This window comes from Bos javanicus, chromosome 2, assembly GCF_032452875.1.
Source record: "Bos javanicus breed banteng chromosome 2, ARS-OSU_banteng_1.0, whole genome shotgun sequence".
NCBI classification, from domain to species: domain Eukaryota; kingdom Metazoa; phylum Chordata; class Mammalia; order Artiodactyla; family Bovidae; genus Bos; species Bos javanicus.
This window is the reverse complement of record NC_083869.1, coordinates 113,862,725-113,890,128: the sequence shown is the minus strand read 5'-3', so window position 1 is coordinate 113,890,128 and position 27,404 is coordinate 113,862,725. Positions and strand designations below refer to the sequence as shown.

General features: G+C 40.0%; 1 protein-coding gene across 2 annotated transcripts in view; it reads right to left on the bottom strand.

The window, feature by feature from the left end:
• NYAP2 (neuronal tyrosine-phosphorylated phosphoinositide-3-kinase adaptor 2) overlaps positions 1-27,404 on the bottom strand; it is a 315,522-nt gene that overhangs the window by 99,099 nt on the left and 189,019 nt on the right. For both annotated transcript variants that reach the window (XM_061386621.1, XM_061386623.1), the window contains one exon: positions 23,634-24,725. In XM_061386621.1, coding sequence (XP_061242605.1) covers positions 23,634-24,725 — 1,092 coding nt within the window. The remainder of the gene's footprint in view (positions 1-23,633; positions 24,726-27,404) is intronic.

The following is a 27,404-nucleotide window of genomic DNA, read 5'->3' as shown; positions in this document are numbered from 1 at the left end:
CGGACAGGACTGCAGCTCAGCTGAGTTCCCTCTACATCTAGTTCTTCACATATTGGATAGAGAAGCTACCAATAAAACCTCTTAGAGGACAAAGGGAATACTAAAATATTTGACAATTCTAAAATACAGAGTTCTAGGGTTATAAAATCTTTAAACCTGGATCAGTCACAGACTTTGGCTTAGGATGTTTTAAGCTATCTATACCCTTTGACAAATTCCAAAATCATATGCAGTTATAGAAGACTTGACACGAGTGTCAGCTTAAGTAGGACACAAGGCAGCAAATTACCATAAAGCTAACAATCTAAAAAAGAATCTTTTTGAAGAAAGGAGGCCACAGGGACATGAACATATGTTAGCTTTACATTTTTCTCCTCCTACTGTCCTAGTCACAGTCATGCTGAATAGAGGCTGGCATAGCACAGAGATTTGTGGATTTAACTGTTTGGGAAACTTGACCTAGGCAATGGTTCTGCCATCATCAAGGTGACACTAGGGATGCTATTTTACTTTCCCTGCTCCTATGAACTCATGTCTCAAATAAAGGATTTAGACCACAGTATTTCTAAGATGCCTTCTGAATCTGAAATTCGATGGAAAAAAAGAGTCCAAAATCATGCACTTGGTTCCTCAGTTTAAAGTGAAATAGGGTTCAAGTGCACTGAAATACATTACAAAAATGCTATTTGATGATAATGACCCACTATTGAAGAATAATATTCTTAAAATATGATCTGGGCTTGTTTTAAAGATTTTTCAAATTAATTAATGATACCTTAGTATACAACAAAAGAGGGGAGCTCTTACATACAAAATATCCTTAGGTGCTACTGACAGCATGAAGAATCACACAGCCAAAATGTGGAAGAAATGATGCCAAGTCCAATCAGAAGTAACAATGGGAAGAGTAGGATAAAGAAACCATGGCTATAATTTGAATTGCCCTTTATGAGATATTCAAGAGCCTATGGCTTAATGAGCAGAACTGCTGCTCATTAAGGCCACTGGGAGAAAGTAGACCAGTTAACTACTGGATGCAAGGAATCCAAATTAACTTTTTCTGGTACAAGAAAGTAAAATGTGGAATTCTATTCATGCATCTACCATTTTTGTTTCTATTTTTTAAGTGGTTAGGTCAGAATAACCCTTTGAATAATAGAAAAAATGAATGACTAGAAAGATCCAAGCCATACTCTGTTACCAGACATAGGAAGATTGGGAGGACTTTTGTAATATAGAACATTTTTATGTGTCCTCAAGACTGAGTTAATGTGCACGGGAAATTACTATTAGACATTTGGGAAGCTCCTGTTACATGGGTTATTATCACATTTTTAGAGAAATGGCCTGAATGTTGTTGGAAGATATAAACTCTGTACTAATAATGCAGTGCCTGGATTCATACCAGCAATTTGGAAACCAAGTACAGAGGGTTCATAGCTCTTAATGTCATGATCTGGGAAGTCTCAGCCACAGCATTTTACAGTATAAACTGAGTCATCTTTGGGATTATGAGACCCTGGGTACCAGTTCAAACTAAGTCCCTAATTAACTGTGAGGCCTTGAGCAGATCACTTTCCCCTCTGAGCCTATTTGCTTATCTTTAAATGAGGCATCTGAAGTCAGGTTTAGGAGTCTATTGATAAATACAGAATACTCTCTATGCTGCAGGTTTCAATCCTGACTGCCTGTTGGACACTCTTGGAGAGACTTCAGAAAGTATCCATGTCTGGGCCACAATTAAATCATCACTGAGTGTGGGGCTAAGAATGTAAGCATTTTTAAAAGCTCCCCAAGAGTTTTGAAAGTAAAGCTGGGGTTCAAAATCACTATTCTATACTTAACTGAATGTTTGCTTGTTTTTAAAGCAACATTTAATGTACTTTCCATTATTCTTTTTGTGAGCTGCCCAGGTGACTCAGTGGTAAGGAATTGGCCTGCTGATACAGGAGACACAGGTTTGGTCCCTGGGTAGGAAAGATCCCCTGGAGAAGGAAATGGCAACCAACTCCAGTGTTCTTCCCTGGATCATCCCATGGACAAAGGAACCTGGCAGGCTACAGTCCATGGGGTTGCAAAGAGTCAGACATCTAAATGGCAACAGGAGCATTCTTTTGTAGACTAGTTTGGTCCTTTATTTTCCCAGTTTCACCTATTTTGACTGAAAGCATTTTCATTATCCTTCTTTACCCAAGATAAATGAAAAAGAGCTGGAAAAAAGACACATCTGTTTTATATTTATTAGAATTCTTTGGAAAAAAATTGTAGGTGGAGAAAAATACTTGATCACATCAAGTTTTTAGATGATTCCTATTTTTTTTTTAAAATATCTTTCTTCTGTCCTTTCTTTCCTTTTCTTTCTCTCTTTCTCCCTTTCAGTTATGATTATTTCCTATCTTCATAAATAAGGAAAGATTGAATTGCCAAAGCTAACAACACATACAAGCAACCAGCGAGTGGGTGAGAATTTGTTGATGAATTTTTCTTTCTTTACTTGACTTTTTCAGCTAGGCTGCCTTATAAATGACACAGAAACCAGCAATTTAAGGAATACCAACTGTTTTATATCACCTGCCGAACAATATTAAAAGATGAAAAAGTCATCAATAGAAGATATCCAAAACCATCATAACTTACTTCTCAGTGTTGTCTGTCTTCTATGATTTTTTTAAAGATCATAGTTCCCTTTTTTATTTTTGAAGGAGATACAAGCTTTTTCACTAGTAGGTGGGAGATGTGTGGGTAGCTGGATATATGCACAGGTGCAAATGACTTTAATTAAGACTCATATCATTTTAACAGGCAGATGGAAAAATGCTTCAGTCTTCTTTTAAAGTAACAGAGGCATTCAGGCACTAAAAATATTAATGCATGGGAAGAGAAAAATATCATTTCTATTCTTCCTAAAAGGTATAATTCTGAAAATACATTCATAAATATTTCTGAAGCAAACATTAGATGGTATGAAGAATAATCTCTTCATCAAAAAATGTAATAATTAATTTCTATCAAAATAAATGCAAAAGAGTATTGTTGAAACCACAGCTACTAATAGCCATATTTGGGGGATTAAAGGAGTTAGCTCTTAAGGTTTCATAAGAAGAGCATGGTAGGAATAGCAATATTTTTAAGGATAATATAAGATGGATACAGAAATGAGTGTATATTGTACATTCTTGATTTTAAATCACAGAGTCTTTAGATAACACATAGAGAGAAATTGTGTTTGGGAAACATTGTTGAATAATCTTGCATCGTATTCTTGGGGAAAATATACATATAAATTTGAAAAGAGAAAAAAAAAAAACTTGTTTGGGGATATTATAAGTTATCTAGGTTTGATTTTCCCCCATAACATGTTATTTTTAATGTAGTTAGTCAAGAAGATGAAGTAATGCTAGAAGTAAACTAGTAGAAATATATGTAAATGTTGCTTTCTTAATATTCAGAGGACACAGAAAAAAGCTGAAATTCTTGTCAGATTATTTTTCTACATAACATTAAATCCTTGCTCAAGTAATTAATGCTTTTGAACTGTGGTGTTGGAGAAGACTCTTGAGAGTCCCTTGGACTGCAAGGAGATCAAACCAGTCAATCCTAAAGGAAATCAGTCCTGAATATTAATTGGATGGTGAAGCTGAAGCTGAAGCTCCAATACTTTGGCCACCTGATGCGAAGAACTGACTCATTTGAAAAGACCCTGATGCTGGGAAAGATTGAGGGCAGGAGGAGAAGGGGATGACAGAGGATGAGATGGTTGGATGGCATCACTGACTCAATGGACATGAGTTTGAGCAAGCTCTGGAAGTTGGTGATGGATGGGGAAGCTTGGTGTGCTGCAGTCCATGGGGTCGCAAAGAGTTGGACATGACTGAGTGACTGAACTGAACTGAATTGAGCCTCTTTGTATTTTAGTTTGTCTGTTATGTAATTAAATAAGATTCTTTCCAAGACCCAGCAAATTTTTTATTGAGCACCTACTGTGTGATTCATGGTCTAACAACAAGAGTAGAAAATCAATGACTTTATTCTCCAATTGTTCTTTTTGAAGCCAAGAAAAGTAAGATATAAAAATTCTTCTCTGGAATTTTCCTGAGGCAACATCATTGCATCTCTCAGTTTCTCTTTCCCTCTCTTCCTTTCTCCCTCCCTCCCTCCCTCCATTGCTTCCTTCTTTCCTTCCTTCCTTCTCTAACTCCCTTTCTATTTTGTTCCAGTTTCAGCCAATCTAACCGTTGGTGCAAAAATAATTGTGGTTTTGCATTGTTGTACCTTGCAGTTTGATACTGGAAGACGTGCTTAAATAAATGTGGCTATTTTATATCATTTTAAGCACATTTCTTGCTTTTTTTTTTTTTTGCTAATGACATATTACTTGTTGTTTATTTTATATTTATTTTAGACTGTAGAAATGATGTTAGACAAAAAGCAAATTCAAGTGGTTTTCTTTTTCAGGTTCAAAATGGGTCTTAAAGCAGCAGACAGTTTGCAACATCAACAACACATTTGGCCCAGGAACTACTAATGAACACACAGTGCAGTGTGTTCTGCCTAGGAGACAAGAGTCTTGAAGATGAGGAGCATATTGGCCAGCCATTGGAAGCTGACAATGACTAATTGAGAATTGGTCAATTGGTCAATTGGTAATTGATTGATTGCTCAATCTATCAGCAATGATTGACACTGATCCTCTTACAGCTACATGAAAAGTTGCTAAAGAGCTCAATGTTGACTGTTCTGTGGTCATTTGGCATTTGAAGCAAGTTGGAAAGGTGAAAAAGATCGATAAATGGGTGCCTCATGAGCTGACTGCAAATCAAAAAAAGTGTTGTTTTGAAGCATCATCTTCTCTTATTCTATGCAACGACAAACCATTTCTCAGCTGGATTGTGACTTGCAACGAAAGTGGACTGTATATGACAAATGGCTCAGTGACTGGACCAAGAAGATGCTCCAAAGCCCTTCCCAAAGCCAAATTAACAAGAAAAAAATGACTATGACCACTGTTTGGTGATCTTCTGCTGGTCTGATGCACTACAGCTTTCTGAATCCCAGCGAAACATTAACACCTGAGAAGTATGCTCAGCAAATCAATGAGATTCACTGAAAACTGCAATGCTGGCAGCTGGCACTGGTCAACAGGATGGGCCCAATTCTTCTCCAGGACAACACCTGACCGCACATAGCACAACCAACACTTCAAAAGCTGAACGAATTGGGCCACAAAGTTTTGCTTCATCTGCCATATTCACCTGACCTCTCACCAGCTGACTTAGCACTTCTTTGAGCATCACGACTTTTTGCAGGCAAAACTGCGTCCACAGCAGGAAGCAGAAAATGCTTTCCAAGACTGTGCTGAATCCCAAAGCATGGATTTTTATGCTGTAGTAAATAAACTTATTTCTCATTGGCAAAAATGTGTTGATTGCAATGGTTCCTACTTTGATCAGTAAAGATGTGTTTGAGCCTAGTTATAATGGTTTATAATTCACAACCTGAAACTGCAGTTACTTTTGTACTAAGCTGTAGTAGCCAGTCCCTCATAGGACCAGCCCTTGTGGCTCTATGATTGCAAGACACCTTCAGCAAAAAATCACCATGAAACCTTGAAGAAAAAAAAAATTTGTTGCTCACAGGTCCCCAAAAGTGCATGGCAGCGTGTGGGGGCTAAGTTGCTATGGTTGTGTCTGAGTCTATCCTATGGACTATAGCCCACCAGGCTCCTCTGTCCATGGAATTCTCCAGGTAAGAATACTGGAGTGGGTTGTCGTGCCCTCCTCCAGGGGATCTTCTGACCTAAAATCGAATCCTCATCTTTTACGTCTCCTTCTTTGGCAGGTGGGTTCTTTACCCACTGAGCCACCTGGAAAGCCCTATGGTACCACATGCACAAGAAAGAAAAATCACCAGTTTAGGGTTGAGAGTGGAGCCTAGGGTTTTATGGGCTCACTCTTTATTGGTGAATTTAAAACATAGCAGCTGCAATAATTTGAAGCCCAGGGAGAGAGAAAACAAGTGGGTCTAAACAGTCAATTATGAAATCAACCAAGATCTCTAAAACAAAGGAACTTGGAGGCAGTGGGAGTGTCTGGCTCTTCAGTCCTGTGGCCAGCAATACGTTTATTCAAGATAGACATCTTTGATTTGGGTACCTCTGCCATCAATGCTTAAGTCAGTCACCTGTCCCCTTTTCTCAACTCTGGTCAACATCTTCACACACTTTCACATAAACATACATACGAATCATGTATGAACTCCTTAATCACAAAGTACCTCAGGAATAGAGGTACCTTTCTCATTTTTTGTGAATTAAATTTAAAAATCCTTAAACCTGGATGTCATTCCTTATTTCTGATGTTACCAATACTCTTCATTACTGTGATACTAGTTATCTAAGTTATTTAGTAGCAGAATTTTTGAGCCAAAACCAATCTGAATGATTAATAAGGCCTCAGGGAATTCAAATACCCATTGTTCTGGGTTAGACTCATAGGTAAAAAAAAAAACAAAAAAAAAAAAAGGGAAAAGGGAAAAAAATTAGGAGGAGGATGAGAGAGCAATATTTGCAATATTAGATTCTTTAGATGAGGCCATGATTATGCCTCAAATAAAACCCACTTATCTCCTGAGGGTCACCAGAGCCAGTCCATTGGAGTGCATCCAGAGTGCCCAGGGCTTTATGACCTTCAGAACCTAAAGAACTGTTGTGACATAAGCCAGGAGGGTCAGCATGCACAATGCAGGGGCAAGGGAGAAAGAGAAACAGAGCCTTTTTCTAAAATGTTCAGTTCTGAATGCTTAGTTCTACTATTTATGTCTTTGTAACAATATGTGTTTATTTATTTGACTGTGCAGGGTCTTGGTTGCAGCATGTGGGATCTAGTTCTCCAACCAGCGATTGAACCCAGCCTCCCTGCATTGGAAGTGGGAAGTTTTAACCACTGAACCACCAGGGAAGTCCCCAAAATGTGTTTTTGATTGCCAAAGCTCCGCTCAAAAAGAACCCTCTCCCTTAATAAAGGGGTCCCTCATCTTCACTTGAATTATTAGGTTTTATTGTTCAACATTTGGGGAAGGGCATAGCAACCCACTCCAGTATTCTTGCCTGGAGAATCCCATGGATTGAGGAGCTTGGTGGGCTACAGTTCATAAGGTCACAAAGAGTTGGACATGACTGAAGCGATGAGCACGCAGGCATTGTTTGACACTTCAAAATAGACATGCCAGCACCTGGAACAGTGCCTGCACAGAGTAGCTATTTCATAAGCATTAACTGAATGAATGAAAGACTGAGTGAATGTGTATACATGGTTAAAACACTATGTATTAATAGCACTGAAAAGAATGAAATACTTAGGAATAAATTTAACCAAGGAAGTAAAAGATATTGTACACTGAACACTACTACCATTAATTTTACTAGCTCACTCCACTTTAGCTTAGTATTCTAGCTTAGAACTCTGGAATCTATGTGAAGCCAGCCAACCCTCCACTTCCATCAGTGACCTCTTCTATGGTTTCATGTTGACACTTAGCAGGAACTTATCTGATCTTTCATAGAAGTCCCTCTCCAGATGGAGACCCACTGTGCTCTTCCATACCCCAAGGGACTATTGATCCTCTGCCTAGCTGGTTTTGATTCCTGTTCCTATTTCATGCCCTACAATTCAGATCTTTAACATACTAGTCTTCAAAAAGGTTTGTCATATACCCTGGATTCTTACTTTCAAAATTGAAACATAGGTGTCTGAAGACCTTATTCTGGTGGATTCGATTTTGCTTTTCTATGGATTATATTTGAGTGCAAGTGGGGGCCTTTTAGACCTTTCTTTCCCTTCCTCAGTCCCAGATCTAGGGGTTTCTGCTAATTTGAAGCCACTATAGACATATCTGACACAGGAGCTCAAAATCTCCCAGGGGCACAAAATGCAGGTCTGGCTCCACTTCTCTGACTCAATAGCTTCCACGGTCCTCTCTATTCTTAGAAGGACTTTTAAAATGAATAAAAAAGGAGAGAATGCTGAAGCCCAAGGAAACATACGTTTTACACCAGCCCGGACGATGAGCTGGCCTCCTTAAATGTCAGCTACTCATGAGTCTAAGTCATCCATTGATTTCACATGGAAGTAGGTCAGGACTGCTTTTAACTAGCGGAGCCTCACGCTGCAGGTTTCATTTAGCTATGTGGAGGGAATATTCAAAGTTGATGTGAAAAGCAAACCTCTGCTTAATTAGCATCTGGATAAAGACTTTACTAGGGAAGCCACGCCAAGTTAATATAAAATGAGAAAATCAACAATGAAGTCTTTCGACAGCTATTTTTGTGTCTGTAGCCTTTCATTTATGAGAAGTATAGGGATGGTCACCTCATGCTCTGCCTACTGATGCTAGTTAATCTGTTTTTTGGGGTTGGCATTATTCCTCTATCTGTGGTTGCACACATGTTTTTATACAAAATTTGTGTTTCTTATTGCCTTTTTTCTGATTTTTTCCCCAAATGCTGACCTTCAAATCATTTGCATGTTGACCAATCACTTTGGAAGGAAAAGAGATTCTTTTTGAATCTGCTTAGAAACAACACTTCACATATCACCCTGCGAACAGTCCTCCATCCATACACTAAATATTTTTTTTTTGTATTAAACACTTTGAGTCTTTGGCTTCTACTCATTCATTTGTTAATATTAATACTTATAATTTTTTGGAAGCAAGATTTTTATTTTAAATTCATAACCAGGAAAAGAAAAATATTCATTACATTTGAAAAACACATCCACAACCCAGTTATACTGAATTTTTTTCCTCTGTGAAGAAACCATCTTTCACAATCATGTTGCCATGTTTCTCTGCCCTTTTTTCAATGAGGAAGAGCTCTTTGTTCTCAGCACTGTTCTTTCTTGGGTCAGGGTAACTGTGCTCTCTCAGGTGTGATGTCTCTCCACCCTCCAGCCTTAGATATCATCTGGCAACCCTGAAACAACTTGCCTCCAGAGGGAACGTTCTGCCGACTGCTATGTGCTCCTTTACATCAGGTGTGGGATCCACTTAAGATGTCAGATCCTTTACCCAAACCGAACTGAAGAGAGTTGTGGGAACAGAGTGGACTGCCTAAAAGTTTAATTCGTTTTGACCTTGCTGCATTTTTTTTTTGTATAAAATATTTATTTTCCCCAGATACTTAAAAATCAAACAATCACCCCTTAGACCTCTGCAGCTATTTATATTTTACGAAGTCTTTTCTAGAACACATTTTTTTCTTTCATTTTACACAATGATCCTCTGAGATGAATATGAAAAAGCTGATACTGGGAGAATTTGGCTTGCTCTGAAAGAACAACTGACCCCATGATATCTGATTCCTGTCTCTTTTCCATTTATACATATTAAGTGATCCCCCTCCCATCTACCTTGAATTATACCAAGATGGCTTTTTAAGCTGGTCAAACAAAAGGGTTTTTAAGAACAAACGAAAGTATAGAAATGAAGATTCATTCTAAAACTCCTTATCATCTTCTAGAAATTAGATAATAAACGCGCTTCACTTCCCTGGTGGTTCAGACGGTAAAGAATCTACCTGCAGTGCAGGAAACCCAGGTTTCATCCCTTGGTCAGGAAGATCCCCTGCAGAAGGGAGTGGCAACCCACTAGAGTATTCTTGCTTGGAGAATCCAATGGACAGAGGAGCCTGGCAGGCTATGGCACATGGGGTTGCAAAGACTCAGACACAACTGATGCAACTTAGCACACAGCACACACATAGTCTTTCCGCTCAAAAACGAATCATTCAATTGTAGAGACTGGACACACATTCATTCAATTTAGCCAGTCATTTGATCATTCAAGGAACACATATTGACAAAAATGTCCTCTGTGCCAGAAAATGTGCTAATTGTTCAGGTGCTGGGAAAAAAAAAAAAAAAGACTGACCACTATGTCCTGACCATTTAGTTAAAAAGGCAAAAAGGAAGCTGAATGGATAGAGTTCAAAATTAATTGTTAATACGGACATCATATTGCATGAGAACCAAGAATGCCCTCAGATGGAGGAATTAAGAATATCAAATGTTCTGTGATGTTTTCTCGTCCAAAAGAGGAAAGGTCCAGAGGCCAGTGAGGAAGCCCTTAGTGACTCTGGAGTGAGCAGAAGAGAAAGCCAGCTTGTAGGAAATGAAAGATGGCATGGGAGATAGGAAATGAAGGCAGCAAGTAAACATTCACTTGAATGTCTTGGCCATGAAAAGAAAATGAGTATCATGGCTGGGTGTAGAATCTAGCTGCTTTTTCTGAAACATAGATGGACAATTTTATTATCATTTATATTCACTGATCACAAACAAAGCATGGTCTAGAAGTCAAAGTGAGTTTTGCAGGCTTCGAGTGAGATTAGCAATCAATCAAAGAAGGATGACTCTCAGGCAATCTGTTTTAATTTCTTAGATTTAAAAGTTCTTTTGCACAAAAGCTTGGTCAAATTTCTTTGACAAAAGCCTTTCATCATTTTGACAGAGTTCTCTTGTCCTTAATCATAAGTTAGTTAATAACTTATCAATCAAAAAATGAAAGAGGTAACTTTGAGATTCAAAATCTGATAATGTAAAGAGAATAATGCTTTGTTTCAGCTCTGATCCTTCTGTTGGGGGGTCCTAACATCTAAAACTTTTCCCAGTTTCCAAGTTCCTAGAAATATTGATTTCTTATTTGTGTCACGGGAACAGAGACCACTTTAGAATTACCCACCCATAGCAACATGGGTCGGAGAAGGCAATGGCACCCCACTCCAGTCCTCTTGCCTGGACAATCCCATGGACAGAGGAGCCTGGTGGGCTGCAGTCCGTGGGGTCGCTAAGAATCGGACACGACTGAGCAACTTCACTTTCACTTTTCACTTTCCTGCATTGGAGAAGGCAATGGCAACACACTCCAGTGTTCTTGCCTGGAGAATCCCAGGGACTGGGCAGCCTGGTGGGCTGCCGTCTATGGGGTCACACAGAGTCGGACATGACTGAAGTGACTTAGCAGCAGCAGCAGCGACATGGGTGGATCTAGGATCGGACAATACACGGATACCCACAATCTTTACTTTATGATTCTATAGTTTTACTATCCTTTTTCTTTCTCAATTTAATTATATCAGTTCCATCTGTAACAAGGGCACAGATGCAAAACATTTTAAAAAATGATATATTTTTGAATGTAACTGAAATTTGACCAGAAGAAAATCTGGGGAAAGTATTCTTTCTGCCTTCAATTGTTACAAGACTATTCCAGACTTCTGTATTTGAATTTTTTCCTTTCAGTTCATATGTTCGGGGTGTATCTGGCTAGACAGGATATTCTGCTTCCAAATCCATGTTACTAATCCTCCCTCCTCCCCTCTTAGATTCTTTATGGCATTTTTACTCCTTTCATTTGGGAATAGCAATAGCCCAGATTCTTCAGTTGATTGGTTATTCTACCAGGAGTGGAACATTTAATTAACCCAGCTCCCATCAACTAACAACAATAATGAGTTTGCTTCAGCCGAGAAACACCATGCACCACTACAGACACTTCATTAAATTCAGAATTGCCATCCATTTATTGAATTCTGAAAATTGATCTTTCTGAAAATTAAAAAAAAAAAAAAGCTTTTCAAATATTTTATAATTTAAACAAATTCTTACCTGGAAACACACTCATTTAAGACCAGTGGTCCCATAATAATAACTCCCTTGGTTTACGCAATGCTTTTTCACCAAGGAGGTAAAATGACTTAGCTGAATGTGTTCTTATTCTCTTTACTATTTGAGTTCAATAATGCATAATGTTAAGCAGATTCGAATTCCTCCTTTAAGATGTTAGTCTCTGTTATTTCTTCATGAAAAATGCATCTCTCTATCTCCAAATGTTGAGACATGATCAATTTTTCTCAGCTATCCATTTGTACAGGAACTGGTGATGATCTGACATCTACAAAATGACCCACATTTAAATGCTTTATGGCTATAATCTTTATATCTTTCCCCTAATAAATCTGCCTAGAATGAAATGGGCATTCTTTTAAATAGGATATTTAAGTGCAGAAGCAATGAATTTAGCATTTAGCATAGTTCCTTTTTGGCTGAATGGCTATATTGATTTCAGTGTAGAATTTTCTAAGTCATAGGATCTGATTTTTTTCTCTTTTTTTTACTTAATGGTCAAACATTTCTCTTATGGCTTTTGTTTCTTCAATAGCTCTCTCAAGTCACTATGCCTATTATTTCAACAAGTTCAATAAATACTTATCCTGTATCAACTTTGGGAAAGATTGCATTGAGCCAAGTGCTACATGAAACAAAATGATGAAAAGGTATGGCCCTTGATCTCCCTAGCCATATGTCTTAACGAGGAATAAAACAGAAAAAAAAGCAACTTTACAATAGGTCAGAATAAGACACATACCATTACAGATGCATAGAATGCTCCAAGAATTGAAAGAGAGATTATTTCTAGACAATAGCATAAGAAAAAGTCAATGAAGATGCAACCCATGATCCAAGCATTGCTGCTGCGGCTGCTAAGTCACTTCAGTAGTGTCCGACTCTGTGCCATTAGACTTTGTTTTATGGAGTTACTGGAGGAATCCTTTCCGCAAGATAAAATAGCATCAGAAAGAAAGCTTCAGAGGCAGGAAGTGGTCATTTGTTTGGGGATCTACAGCTCATTCAATAATCCACAGATGTATCAAACAGCAGAGCCCAAAGAGATTCACAGTTTGAGCACTTAATAGTCTCATCTGAAAAGTGAGAAAACTAAGGCATTAAGAGATGAACTGATTGATTCAAAGTTGTCAAAGCGTCTTAAATGGTTCAGCCAAGAAGAAAACCATCTCTTATGATGTCCAGGCCCTGCCAAGCCTTCTAGATCACATGAAAATGTAGAACACATGTGAGGAACTATGTGACTGATAAGAAACCCTTTATTGTTGATGTTGTTTAGTTGCTAAGTCATGTCTGACTCTTTGTGACCCCATGGGCTGCAGCATGGGCTACAGCTCCTCTGTCCATTATCTCCTAGAGTTTGCCTGAATTCACGACCATTGAGTTGGTGATGCTATCGAACCATTTGTTGCCTACTTCTCCTTTTGCCCTCAATCTTTCCCAATATCAGGGTCTTTTCCAAGCTCTTCACATCAGGTGGCCAAACTATTGGTGCTTCAGCAACAGTCCTTCCAATGAATATTCACTCTACTTTTACCTATCATTTAATTTCTCGTAGATGTCAAACTGTTGAAAACACATGATATCAAATACAAATCAGAAACTGAATTTTCTGTTTGAGATAATTCAACAGAAGAAAAGGAAATCAGTCCTAGTATACTGAATACAAACTAAGGAAATCCCGGCTTAAAAAAAATAGACTAGATTAGCTTTATGTCTGAATTGAAAATGTTACTGCATTTTTTTAAGCCTAAAGCAGGGAGGGTTCTTCTTAATGGAGAGAATTGCTGATTAAATTGCTGACAAGAAATTGCACTTAAAGATTCAGCAGCCAGAGAACATAAACATGGGGAATAAACATGTCTGCCTGCATCAATCAAAGACAGCTGCAGTCTACTCCCAGAAAGGTGAGCAATTATTTATGAAATTATGTCTTCTTCAGTGATTCTATGTTGCAATCCTAAGAGAAACTGAATGAGGAAAACAGGTAGTGTCATGGTCCCATTAGCCAAGGAGTCACATGCATTTTCAAAATCAAGGGATTTTACTTATATATTATTTAACCTCATCATCTTGAAAAAAATTGTTTAACTTTAAAAAAAATAATAATTAAATAGGCCAGTGTGTTCTTGAAGAACTGCATATGTGTGTGTGTGTGTGTGTGTGTGTGTTTAAAGATTGGTGTCTGATTCTGCCAAGTACACATTAACATAAATCTGAAGAGAAAAGAAGTCAAGCCAAGAAGCATTTTACAAGGGCCTCTTTAGGAGATTTTGTTTGTTTGTTTCACTAGATCATTTTCTAGGTGAGTGATGCTAAGGCTCTCATTGCCTTTGGGCATTGGCTGATTTTTTTTTTAATCCATGGAGTGTTTTTTTTCCTCTTGGGGCAGCCTTGAGCCACCAAGATACTGCTTAGTTATGGACAAGATGCAAGGAAGTGTGGGCAAAAGCCCTATATTTCTGGAAGATGAATCATCTAGTTGGTAGCTCAGTACTATAAACCTCTCAGCCCAAAGAAACAAGCCCAAGCATCCCTAAGTTATGCTTAAAGGCATTGAGATGAGTGCTCATGGTCTCTCTGCCAGGCCATTTAGGTGACTGTGAGGCCCACTGGGCAGACCACAGTCCTTCAGTGACAGCTCAGAGGCCTGGGGTCCAGAAAATCCCTTCAGAGTGACTGCTGCTGCTGCTAAGTCGCTTCAGTCATGTCCGACTCTGTGTGACCCCAGAGACAGCAGCCCACCAGGCTCCCCCATCCCTGGGATTCTCCAGGCAAGAACACTGGAGTGGGTTTCCATTTCCTTCTTCAATGCATGAAAGTGAAAAGTGAAAGTGAAGTCGCTCAGTCGTGTCTGACTCTTAGCGACTCCATGGACTGCAGCCCACCAGGCTCTTCCATCCATGGGATTTTCCAGGCAAGAGTACTATAGTGGGGTGCCATTACCTTCTCCATCAGAGTGACTAGGATGATCCAAAGTGAATTTTGGAGGGTCCTGAAAAGGTTTTCCTCTCCCTTCCTAAGCTGATGACAAATATGAAGTGGTCCATGTCATTTAGGTATAGATCCAGCTTTATCTTATCCAGCAGATAACTCTGGGAGCAACAGCAGTATGAGACATTAGAGTTTTTGATGGTAACTGGTGTATTTTAAGGAAATTGCATGGGAAAGTAATTGGGGAGACTGACAAGTATAGATAAAGTATCATTAAGACCAAAAACTCTGAAGCCAAATAATCTGGATTCAAGCCTTAGATTTACTCCCTACATGACTCTGGGTAAGCTATGCCTCAGTTTCTCCTGTCTTTAAAATGGCAGTGTTAATATCACCTACCTCCTAGTACTGCAGTGAAGGTGGAATACAAGTAAAAGGCTTAGGACTCTGTATGGCACAGAGGCAATGGCATAAAAGCAAGTCCATCCTACTCTTGTTTCGGAAGCATTCTGAAGGACAAGATTAGGGCTGCATTCTTTCCCTGAGTCCTCAACACTACTTCTCGGATGAATTCCATCGTACTTAGTTCATGTTGAAATCATTTCTGAGGCAAACCTGTTTGAGGCAGAAACATTTCCCAAGAAGCTCATCACCTCATTTCCCCATTAATATTGTTAGCTCTAACTACTGAGATGCTTGGCCCAGTTATGACCGTTAGACCTCCTCCTTGCTTTCCTCATCCCCTCCAGTGCCCCAGAAGGAAGACCCCCATTCTCCTGTTCTGCTCTCCTACATTGGCTGGATTGTGGCCTGGGGATCCTCCCTAGATAGCACACCCTTGTTGTGTATCATGGCTCCATCTGTGGGTACCATTCTGCTCTGTCTAGCTCTCCCCCTTGAATGGTCTAGACCCATCTAAACAGACCTCTGGGGTGAAGACTGCTGTTGGCCTGAGTCTCAAATTCACCTGACTGTATAACCAACAGAAACAACTCCTTCCTGAAGCAGTTCTTAACAGTGGTTCTCAAATTTAAGAGTCAAGAAATTCGGAGGAAGGAAATGACACATACAGATGAACTTATTTGCAAAGCAGAAATAGAGATACAGATGTAGAGAACAAACTTATGGATACCAGGAAGGGGAAGAAAGGGATGGGGTAAATTGAGAGATTGGGATTGATATATATACACTATGATAAAATAGATATCTAATGAAAACATGCCGTATAGCACAGGGAACTCTACTCAATGCTCTATGGTGACTTAAATGCAAAGGAAATCTTAAAAAGAGGGAATGTATGTATACATACAGCTTATTCACTTTGTTGTACACAGAAATTAACACAACATTGTAAAGCAACTATACTGCAATAAAAATTTTTAAAAAAAGAAGAAATGACACATACCTGGCATGCAAGAAGGTTTTAAGAACAAGAATGGATGTTTTTCACACATCGTGTACTGCCTGATACGCTGTTAAACTCTCAAGGTCTCCAGAAGAAACTGGAAGTAGTGAAATTGTTTTCCCTGCTGGTTCAATCAAATGACCCTGACTGTCTTTTTTGGCAAGCTGTCAACTAATCAGTAACTCACTTAAGGAAAGAAAAACAATATTCACTCATTTCATGTTATCTCAGTTTTACTCCTCCCTCCCTCCTTTCCTTTTCCCCTCCTGTGTTTATTAGAAAGCAAACTCAAAGTATTGATGTATTACAGGTTTCTCTTGGACACAAGTAAATAGTGTTGATAATATTTAGCCATATACCCCTGAGTTATTGTTGGATATTAGCCATAAATATTCCCAGAGAAGGGAATCACAACCCATTCCAGTATTCTCGTCTGGAGAGAGAGACAAGGGCTGTCTTGGGCTGTCCATCGGCTCCTCCTCCCATGGACAGAGGAGCCTGGAGGGCTAGAGTCTATGAGGTTGCAAATAGTTAGACATGACTGAAGCGACTTACCACACATGTACAGCCATAAACATTACTGAGGATTACCAAAAAGTCAAGATCACAGGCCCAAGCTCCAGAATTTTTCATTGAACAGGTCTATTTATGATAAAGCCCAGGAATCTGTATTTTTAGTAACAGGCAGGTGAAAATAATGCACGAGGTCCTTTGCCCACTGTACTTTGAACGAGCTAAGGATATTCCTGGGAGCACGTCTCCACAGTCCTGGCCTGAGGACATCATCATAACCCAGAGGAGGGCTCAATTTTCCTTCTGAGCTACTGGAAGGAGTCTTGCTAAGGTAGAAACCAGTTTGAGGCCACAGTGTGGGACTCTGAGCAGGAGGGCAATCAATAAACAGCAGGAAAAGAACCTGACAATGATTGTAAAGTTTAGATTAAGAAGTTCAGCAGAACCTATAGGCTCTGATCTTGCCATACCTTCTGGAATTCTCCTTGATATATCCTCAGATATCTCTTCAGCTGTTCTGCATGCATGCTCAGTCGCTTCAGCTGGGTCCAACTCTTTGCAACCCCATGGACTGTAGCCCACCAGGCTCCTCTGTCCATGGGATTCTCCAGGCAAGAATACAGACTGGGTTGCTATGCCCTCCTCCAGGGGCTTCTTCCTGATCCAGGGATTGAACCCACTTCCCTTATGTTTCCTGTATTGGCCAGTGGCTTCTTTACCACTCCTAAATGCCTTTGGAGGATTTGTATGTTCCAGAGGTTCCAGGTTTTACCCTTCAACACTGGCCAGGTAGCTTCTAGTCACCATGCAAATGGAAGTTCTACTCATAGTCAGCATGCTGGGCAGTGGGCAGTAACAGGCTGAAGGCTCATTCCCCACAGTAAATGCGAGATTCAGGCTCCTGGGTTCTCTTCCCCACCCTTCCCCTCAGCTTCTCTGTCCAACCCACTTTTTGTCAGTCTCTACTTTCACAGGAATTAACAGGAGGGAAAAATAAAGTCCTTAGCTAGTGTGCTTGCCAGATTTTACTAGGAAACAATATTTCCAATGGGCTAAACAAAAGGGTAAGCTAACATTAGTTTCATGTTTCCCAGGACAGCTGAGTTCTCAGAAAGTGGACATCCCTGACCATCTCAGACATGAATCTGAGAACTTCATCCAAGACTAAGCAAATGGATTCATGTGGCCTTTGAAAGTGAAGGTCACAAAGTCCCTACACTGCAGGTCAAGCACTTAAGTTCGATGAGAGGCTCCACAGACAAGTTTGGATATCTGGTTTCTTGGTCCAAAACTGATTAATGATATGATAATACAATGAGGAAAAGCACAAAAGGAAAAGAGGGAAGAAGGGGAGGGGAGGAGAGGCCAGATCCATCAATAAAACCACCTGCAAGCCAGAGCAGGCAGGAAAACCACAAGAGACAGAAGAATTTAAGTGAATTTAAATAGTAGAGCTATAGAGGACTAGTGAGCTCTACAACCTCAAATAGTCCCGCTGGAGGAGACCTCAGTATCACAGTTAATCTATCAGTACTGTCACTGCTACTACAAATGACGGGACAATGATGGCCACCCCTGCGTGAGGCCTCCCTTGCTCAGGCCATCTTGCTGGACACGTCTCAAGTGTTAGCACACAGTACACACACAGTGCTGATCACAACAGTGACCCTGAATCATAAACACCCTGACATTCATATACCCTTCCTTTTTCTTTAAAATGGGGTACTATTCACATACAACCTTCCAAAATCATTGTTTTTCTAATTTAAAATTATGTTTTAATTAAATAAGTAAGAGTCAATTGGATCAGCTGCTTTGCCTGCAATGCCTAATATTTTAGGAATCACTTGACCTCAATCTACTTAAACAATGAAAAAGGCATGTGTATGGGAGGTGGAGGGCATGGGGTTATTTTGCTTGTTTGATGGTGTGGGGTTGTTGTTGTTTAAGAAAGTGAGTGGAAAGGCAAAAGTTATATCTGATTTCCAACTGTGTGTCATCAGACCCAAAGGACATATGTATATCTATAATTGTAAATATGTAACATAACATCCAAAAGTCTTAAAAGGAAGTCTTATTAAAGGGGTGGGAAAATAAATAAATAAATAAATAAATAAATATATATATATATGAATTGATTGATATTGGATTGATTACCTGGTTCGACTCCTGGCTCGGGAAGATCCACTGGAGAAGGGTAGGCTACCCACTCCAATATTCTTGGGCTTCCCTTATGGCTCAGCTGGTAAAGAATCCACTTGCAATGCTGGAGACCTGGGTGCGATCCTTGGGTTGGGAAGATCGCCTGGAGAAGGGAAAGGCTACCCACTCCAGTATTCTGGCCTGAATTCCATGGACTGTACAGTCCATAGGGTCACAAAGGGTCGGACATGACTGAGTGACTTTCGCTTTCATAGGCTTCCCCGGTGGTGGCAGTGGTAAAGAACCCGCTTGCGAATGCAGGAGACACAAGAGACGTGGGTTCAATGCCTGTGTCAGGAAGATTCCCTGGAGGAGGGCATGGCAACCCAGTCCAGTATTCTTGCCTAGAGAATCCTATGGACAGAGGAGCCTGGTGGGCTAAGGTCTGTAAGGTCACAAAGAGTTGAACACGACTGAAGCAACTTAGCACTCATGCAACAGTACCGGAAGAATGAGCTTGCATCTTTCTTTTTCTTTGATCTTTCGTTGACCCTACTGTGTTTCAGTGTTTCTTCTCTGGTTTTCTGTGTACCTTGTATGTGCTTCATTGCTTGGCACTTACATTTGTTTATGTGACCACTTGACTTGCTGTGTGCATTTTTTGTGTATGCTTCTTGGTGCCTCAGTATTTTTAATTTATTGCTTCTCTTTGCTGTTTCATGCTTCTATTTTTTTCTTTAAAGTTTCTCTTTCCACTTTTCCACTTTTAACTTTTCTATTGCATTTTGTCCCTCAAGTATACCATAAATTTAATTATATCCTTCATTATGCCTCATACATTTTCATAGGAACATACATTCATGCACTTATATTAAATATAGGCTGAACTTTATTTTTAAAGGATTTATTTGAGGGGATAAAAGAGTTTTCTTTTTTTATTACTTGATTCTGGCTAATAGTTTCTATGATTCAGGGCTTTTGATTTATTAAAACAAAATAGCCTATTCATGACCTAAGTGTTCTAGATTCCAATCAAAGGATATATAGAAAAAGAATGTGTAAAAGGAAGATAAAAATGATAAGTAGAAAATTCACCACAAAGCATATTTGTATTGGGTTGACCAAAAGTTTATTCAAATTTTTTGGCCAATGCAATACTTCACCTACTTCTCATATAGACAAAGAAATGTGGAATAATAAAATACAAGTTAATCACTTCTAACATGTTTGCTATCTTCTTTATCAGTATACAGGTGACATATAGTGGCTCAGATGGTAAAGAATCCATCTGCAATGTGGGAGACCTGAGTTAAATCCCTGGGTTGGGAAGATCTCCTGGAGAAGGGCATGAAAATCCACTCCAGTATTCTTGCCTGGAGAATGCCCATAGACAGAGGAGCCTGGCAGTCTGCAGTCCCTGGGGTCACAAAGAGTTGGACACAACAGAGCGACTAAGCATATAGCACTACACAAATTTTAAAAATACTAATAAGAACCAGTTTACATAAATTTATCATTACTATGCTCATGCATAGTTAAATAACAAAATAATGCCAGATCAACTAGGAAAAGCATACTTCTGAGTTTAAAAAAAATGCTTCCTAAAAAAACATGCTTCAATTAATGTGAAGGCTGTATTTAGAAAACTATGAAGCAAAATGAAATTGATTCATAGTCTAACACTACTGTATTATTTTAACTCTTTCCTATTTCCCAATCCCCATCAATTATTATAAGCCTCTAAGATATGAAATTATTAAATTAGGTATATCTTTTAGAGATTATTAAAAATAAGAGTTGAAGGGATACATTTTATCTGACATAGCTTTTTAAAGCCAAAAGATTATATTTGCTTTGAATTGAATATCAGAATATTAGCAAAATGAACATTTCTAGTGAAGGCAATGGCACCCCACTCCAGTACTCTTGCCTGGAAAATCCCATGGATGGAGGAGCCTGGTGGGCTGCAGTCCATGGGGTCGCAAAGAGTCGGACACGACTAAGCGACTTCACTTTCACTTTTCACTTTCATGCATTGGAAAAGGCAATGGCAACCCACTCCAGTGTTCTTGCCTGGAGAATCCCAGGGACGGGGGAGCCTGGTGGGCTGCCGTCTCTGGGGTCGCACAGAGTCAGACACGACTAAAGCAACTTAGCAGCAGCAGCAGCAGCAGTGAAACTTAGTGGGGTATGGAGCACAGAGATACAAGTCTTACTTTTATTTCTGAAATGCAAAAAAAAAAAAAAAAAAGAATGTGACTCAGGGGTCATGAATGGTATACTACTTCATATCATTTATCCTGTCCCCGTGTTATGGGCAAGTGTTTACAAATCCTATCTGTCAAGAGGGAAGCGGATAGTTGTATCACTGAGGGCAGCCGTAACTGTAGGTAAACTCTCAGCTATCAACACTTTTGGATCTATATTTTGAATTACAGGATGATTCTGAGAGCCCCTGTGATTGTGTTAAAATCAGACAGTGTTTTTCTATTTTCTTCCTGAGTCAAAAAAAGAAAAAAATGGCATTGGATTACTCATTAGAAATTCTATGTGCATTTTTCCTCCCTTCCGTATGATAAAGTAAAACATTGGAACTGATATAACTCAGGGCATGACCTTTCTCTGAAGAGCTGATGCACAGTTAATAACATATGGAAAGGAATTTAATCCTCAGATCTCTAAAAAGCTATAAAGAGCCTAGATCACTTTTCCATGTATAAGCTTGGTTTTAGATGCACACAAAGCTCGTTTTGGAGTTGAATAGGAAAGTCTGTGACATATAGCACATAGTCTGATTCTAACAGATGGATTTTTCTTGAAATAACTTCATTAGTTAATCACTTTTTTTACATATACTTTTTCTAGCTAATTGGTATAACTGCCAGCTGGAGCTGTTAAGAAACGTCCAAAGAAATTGGTAGGTAGGGGGAACACCGGCTAATTTCACCAATTCTAGGATTAAACTTCTACTAATTTCATACTAACCAGTATGTACTTTGAGAGTAAAATCTTCTCCATAATTTTTCTCCACCTTTTTCCAAAAAGCTTACTAGATCTATGTTTAAACCAACTCAATTATCCGGAGTTGAAGACATGACAAAAAGACAAGACGCCAGAAGATGAGCCTCACAGGTCAGCAGGTGTCCAGAATGTTACTGGGAAGAGCAGAGAAATAGCTCCAGAAAGAATGAAGAGGCTGGGCCAAAGCGGAAACAACGCTCAATTGTGAATGTGTCTGGTAGTAAGAAGTTAATGTTTCCATCAGTCTTTCTGATTAAAGAGGAAAAAGATAAGTTGCTTATAACCACTAATGAATATTAATTATCTATGGAATTTCATCACCATCTTCATCAGACATGCTAAAGAGTTCTTTTCCTTTAAAGAATTTCTAAGTGTAACTGCATGAATGCCTGTGTGCTCAGTCACTCGGTCCTGACCCCAGGAACTGTAGCCTGCCAGACTCCTCTATCCAAGGAATCTTCCAGGTGAGAACAGTGGAGCGGGTTGCCATTTCCTACTCCAGGGGATCTTCCCGATCCAGAGATCGAAACTATGTCTCTTGCGTCTTGTCTCCTGCGTTGGCTGGTGGATTCTTTAGGAATCCTATGGCATCATTTGAGATGTAAATGATTACGTTTCAGCTTAGGTGCCATAAGACATTTTTAAATAAAGGAAAACAGTGTAATTTGATGAAATGAACATTGAGAAAACTGGGATCTGTTTTGACTTTACAAAATCTTTACGTAGTGATTTGGATCTCACAAAAGGGTTAGTCATTCAGATAGAGACAATCCCTAGTCTTTGAAATTCAGTGGTAAATATCATGTTCCCCACCCATTTATCATTAACAATCTTTCTGTAATTTATGTGTTGATAGATCTAGGAAAAGTACCATAGGAATAAGATGCTAATTACCAAGGGCTTTAAAAGGGAAACAGCAAGCCTAGTCTAGTTTAGCAGGAAGGTAAGGATGTAGCAACATGGAGTATGCGGAGAGAATAATTTGTTGTTTTTTAAAAAAGTAATAATTCTATTCAAATTGCTCTCTTTCCAGTAAAGGCTTTCTAATACAGATTTGCTCAAGCAGTTTTTAATATAAGGTAATTTTAACACTTACCAATTCCATGTTTGAATGTATAATTTCCTGCCAAATCAAGACGTACCTAAACATTTTTATACTAATATGTTTTCTTTGTTAGACTTCCAGGGGTCACTTAAATTGAGATCTTACACTTCATTTTAAATTTAAAACCGATTCCTCTTTTTAATATGTTATATTGTGCAGACCGTCACTTTCATTTCTTTCAGAACACACTAGTTCCTTTTTTGTTTTGGCAGCTTAAAAAAAAATGACACAAATTTACTACTTCGAAATTCTAGAAGACAGAAGTTTGAAACGTGTTTCACATGACTGAATTCAAGCCTGTAGGCTGGGCTCCCATTCTTTCTGAAGGTCTAGGAGAGAGTGGGTTCCCTGGACTCTTCGATGTTCTAGAAGTTTCCTGATTTCTTGGCTCACAACCCCCTCCCCCATCCTCAAAACCCGCATGTTCATCTCTCTGACTCAGACGGCCTGCCTTTGTCTTTCACTTATAAGGACCTGTAAGAAGGCAATATTTCCTTTGGTATGCTGAAAACAAAATCACGCATCTGGAGCTTTCAACTAAAAGGACCAAAGCTCACTTTGTTGCTGTGTCACTAAGTCCTGTCCTCTGCGACCCCCTGGACTGTAGCCCATCAGGCTTTCCCAGGCATGAATACTGGAGTGGGTTGCCATTTCCTTCTCCAGGGGATCTTCCCGACCGAGGGATCGAACCCGAGTCTCCTGCATTTGCAGTCGGATTCTTTACCGCTGAGCCACTTGGGAAGCCCCGCCAAGCCCACATACCACGTGCTTTATCTGTACATCAAGGGCTTCCTTGCACTCAAGTCACAAAGGACAGCGTCCGTGCACTTACTCTCTGCAGGTTCTTTAGAGCGGCGGCCGCTGGACGACTTCCTCAGCAGGCTGCGCCCCGAGGTAAAGAGGCTGGTTAACTCTTCCAAAGGACTCGTGGGGGTTCTGGACCGGGAGCCGCTCGGAGCCGAGCCGTAGGTATTGACCGCGGCGTTGACCATCTTGCTCCCGTCTGACACCGGTCTGGGGGTGGAGTGAGGCACTGATGGCGAGCTCCTGGAGAGGCTGCCCGAATGCACGGCGTCGTAGGGCGGGGGCCTTTTGAGGCTGAGCGGGGTCAGGGACCTGCCCATGCTGACAGGCGATGGGGAAGCGGAGTGACTTTTGGGGTAGCCGTGCGGCGACTGCGTTCGGTACAGAGTGGAGGGCGGGGGAGGGGACGAGGAGAGCACGGAGGCGGTGGGAACCGGCCCCAGGGCTCCAGCCTGGTCTTTCTCCAGTTTCGCGTGGCCGGAGGCATGCGATGGCAAGGAGGATGGAGAGGCCCCGGCCTGCTGTTTCATATAAGACACGTTTTCCAACACAGGAAGCTTGGTGACCTCCAGCGGGGTGAGCGGAGACTCATCTGAGTTGGGGGAGCACTGCACCGGGGCTGGGGGGAACACCAGCAGCGGGGGTCTATGAGACAGCAGGTTGGGAAAGGGCGGGGGGATGTCACAGAGCAAACCCTTTGGAGTACATGGCACTGAGGACTTGGCCAAGTCCAGGTCAGGCACCGTGGGAGTAGCACACTGCGAAGAACAGCTGTGATGGTCGAGGTCACATTTTGAGTCTTGGCCTAGATCGTCAAAAATGGGGTATTTCATTTCTTCGTAGACGGCCTCACTCTGGTCCTCATCGTCCTTCCGGAAGTCTCTGAGAATGTTCCCCACCATCTCAATGTACACAGGCTCCTCTTCCTCGGGGTCCCCTGCGGGGCTGCTGACTTGGCAGAGGGAGGAGTCCCGCGGGAGTGAGGTCCTCCTGGGTCCGTGCTTTTTGATATATGTTTCATCAAAAGATGTGCTGAGCTGAGTGTTCGGGTTCCGTTTTGGTTTGGGAGGAGGAATCTTCTTTGAATATTCATCACTGTGGGGTCTTGGCTTGGTTGACACTAAAAGAAGAAGAAGAAAAGAGTAAAACAGATGAGTACGATAGTAAAACTTTCAGATATGACTTGCAGGTGGCTTTCCTACTCTAATGAGAAGGAAATGGCAACCCACTCCAGTATTCTTGCCTGGAGAATCCCATGGATGGAGGAGCCTGGCGGGCTACAGTCCATGTGGTCACAAAGAGTCAGACACCACTGAGCCACTAACACTTTACTACTCTAAACTTATGAGGGAAGGGATAACCTGAATCATTTCTAGATGGAGGCATAGACTAAAACTCCAACAGAAATCAAACATTTCAATATTTAGAAAAACATGATGTGAAAACCGTAGTAATATTTATCTTCAAATTAATATTGATAATCCAACACTGATAAATGCATTTAGGCCAGAACTCTTCACCACTGTCTTAGAATTTCTAAATAGAAACTTTTAGATGACACAAATTGGATAAAAACAATCACATATTTGATAAAAATCAACCTCCACCAATTAAGCAACAAAGAAACTTAAGGGAAAAAAAAAAACAGAGTTTCTGTTAGAACAAATGGTTATAATAACACCATGGGGACTGTGCCCTTTTAATGATATGGCTATTACACATGATCACATCTTGTTTTCATTTGGGATAAAAATGTTCCAGCCTGCTAGATTTAATCTCTGTCTTGGTTCAGACAAATAACTTTTATACAGATGGGGCTGATACATCAGGGGAAATTGATGTGAACATCTTATGAGGCTAGACAAGTTAATCTCCAAATCTCCAGGTAGTGTTGATTATGGTATATTCTGTTTTTGTTCAGAAGGTCTCTCATGATATCCCAAATGCTGTCTTGGAATGAATTTATTGCCCTGACACATCAGAAGCCCCTAGAGAGTTTTACAAGAGAATAATCCAGAGAATGATGTGCAAGCTTCAAGAATAACTTCTGGAAACTCACAATAGATGTGCATACAAGTATATTCCACAGCCTGCTGGAAGTCCTCCTTGGAATGGAGCATAAACTTCTGACTCCATCCAGGAGGGCCAAACAGGCAACGTGTCTGTGACTGCAAACAATTGTTTAGCATGCAGGGAAGGTACTGGAGTCTTGTTATTATCTCATTATTGCATTGTGCTGATACATAATTATAATGATTATCATTTTTATCCAATGTGGCAGAATGTAGTTCATTGTGGTAAGTGATAGCATACAATGTAAGTTGACTGTGTAGTTTATAGGTATAAACCTATGAGAAAAGAGCAGACTTCTCTATAATTTGCAGCTTGAAGGGAGAGGAGGTCTCAAGGCACAAAGCAGGAAATACCCCAAATTTCCTTAGTTTTGTTTTTCAATTAGTATAACCTGTGATACAGAAAGTCTTCTAAAACTTACTATAGGAGAATCAAGTGCTTAAAGTTTATTTAGGTGGCTTCCCTAAACATCAATCATACCTTCTGAGAAAGAGAACCCATCACATACTCTAGCAGTGGCTATATTGCTCACTTCTTTTCTAGGTCATTCCTGCTTTCAAATATTCTGCTCCATTGTTCCCATGATGATTTTTTTCACTCACTACAATCAAACAGCTTGTTGAAGGGAAGTTTCTTAATATTACGTAGACTTTTCCTTTAACTTACAGTAGGAAAAAACTAGATGCCGTTTCCAGGGGGGGTGATACAGCAGTAGAGCCTTTTCATGTCAAATAAGAAAAATCTAGGGACATAATGGGATGACAACGACCCAGAAGATTCTTTAGGCAGGACCCAAAGTGACTAATAGTTCCTCTCTGTATCTCCTACTGGTACTACATTTTTATTGGTTTTGAAGTCTACCATGCATGCTCACTTTATATGGTTTAAATAAATCATCAAATTATATACAAAAATCTGGGCCCAGATAAAGTAAAACCATAAATTAATGAATAAGATTGACTTTGAATTGGAAGGGACTTTGAAAGAGCCAAGACTTAAAAGTCCACCCAGACTATTCTTCTGTAGCTTGTTTCTTGCCATCTTCCACCTCAGCTTGTCATCCTAGACTGCATAACTCACCCTCTAGGAATACTTGCCACTGAGTATTGAGTTATAGGGATTGAATGGCGTGGGAAGTGGCAAGTCATTCTGTAAATTGAGGGTTAATCTAAAGTTAGGAATGAATGTGTATCCATGAGATGGATAACTTCATAATTTAAGAATTATCATACTTAGAATAAGACTTTCGTTGTTCTGTTTCCTAAATTATAACTCACTGCTGGGTTTTTTTTCTTCTTTGACCTTCCTCTAAATTATAATACCAACATAGACTTCGGTAGTTGTGTGGAGAGAGTTAACAGGACAAGCAGAACACAAGCATCTACTGAGCCCAAACCTAGGTAGAAACACTGCATTGAGGGAAGACTGCAGCCCAGGATTCCCAGGAACATAGAGGTCAGGGTAGAGCTGAAAGTGACATGATATTCAGGGAAGTAGAAGCATCAGCCTCTTCCCTGGAACCAGCATCCCTCTTCCCACATAGATTAGAATGTGGCCTTTGGAACAGGCAAGACCAACGCTTGGGTTGCACTCAAAATATAAGCAAATGACACTAGTTTTGTTTGCCAAAATAAACAGAAAAAAAATGAAATAAAATAAAGACCCACCATGTCTATGAAATAATGAAAGAAAGAAAAAGATTCTATTCTATAACACAACATAGTTA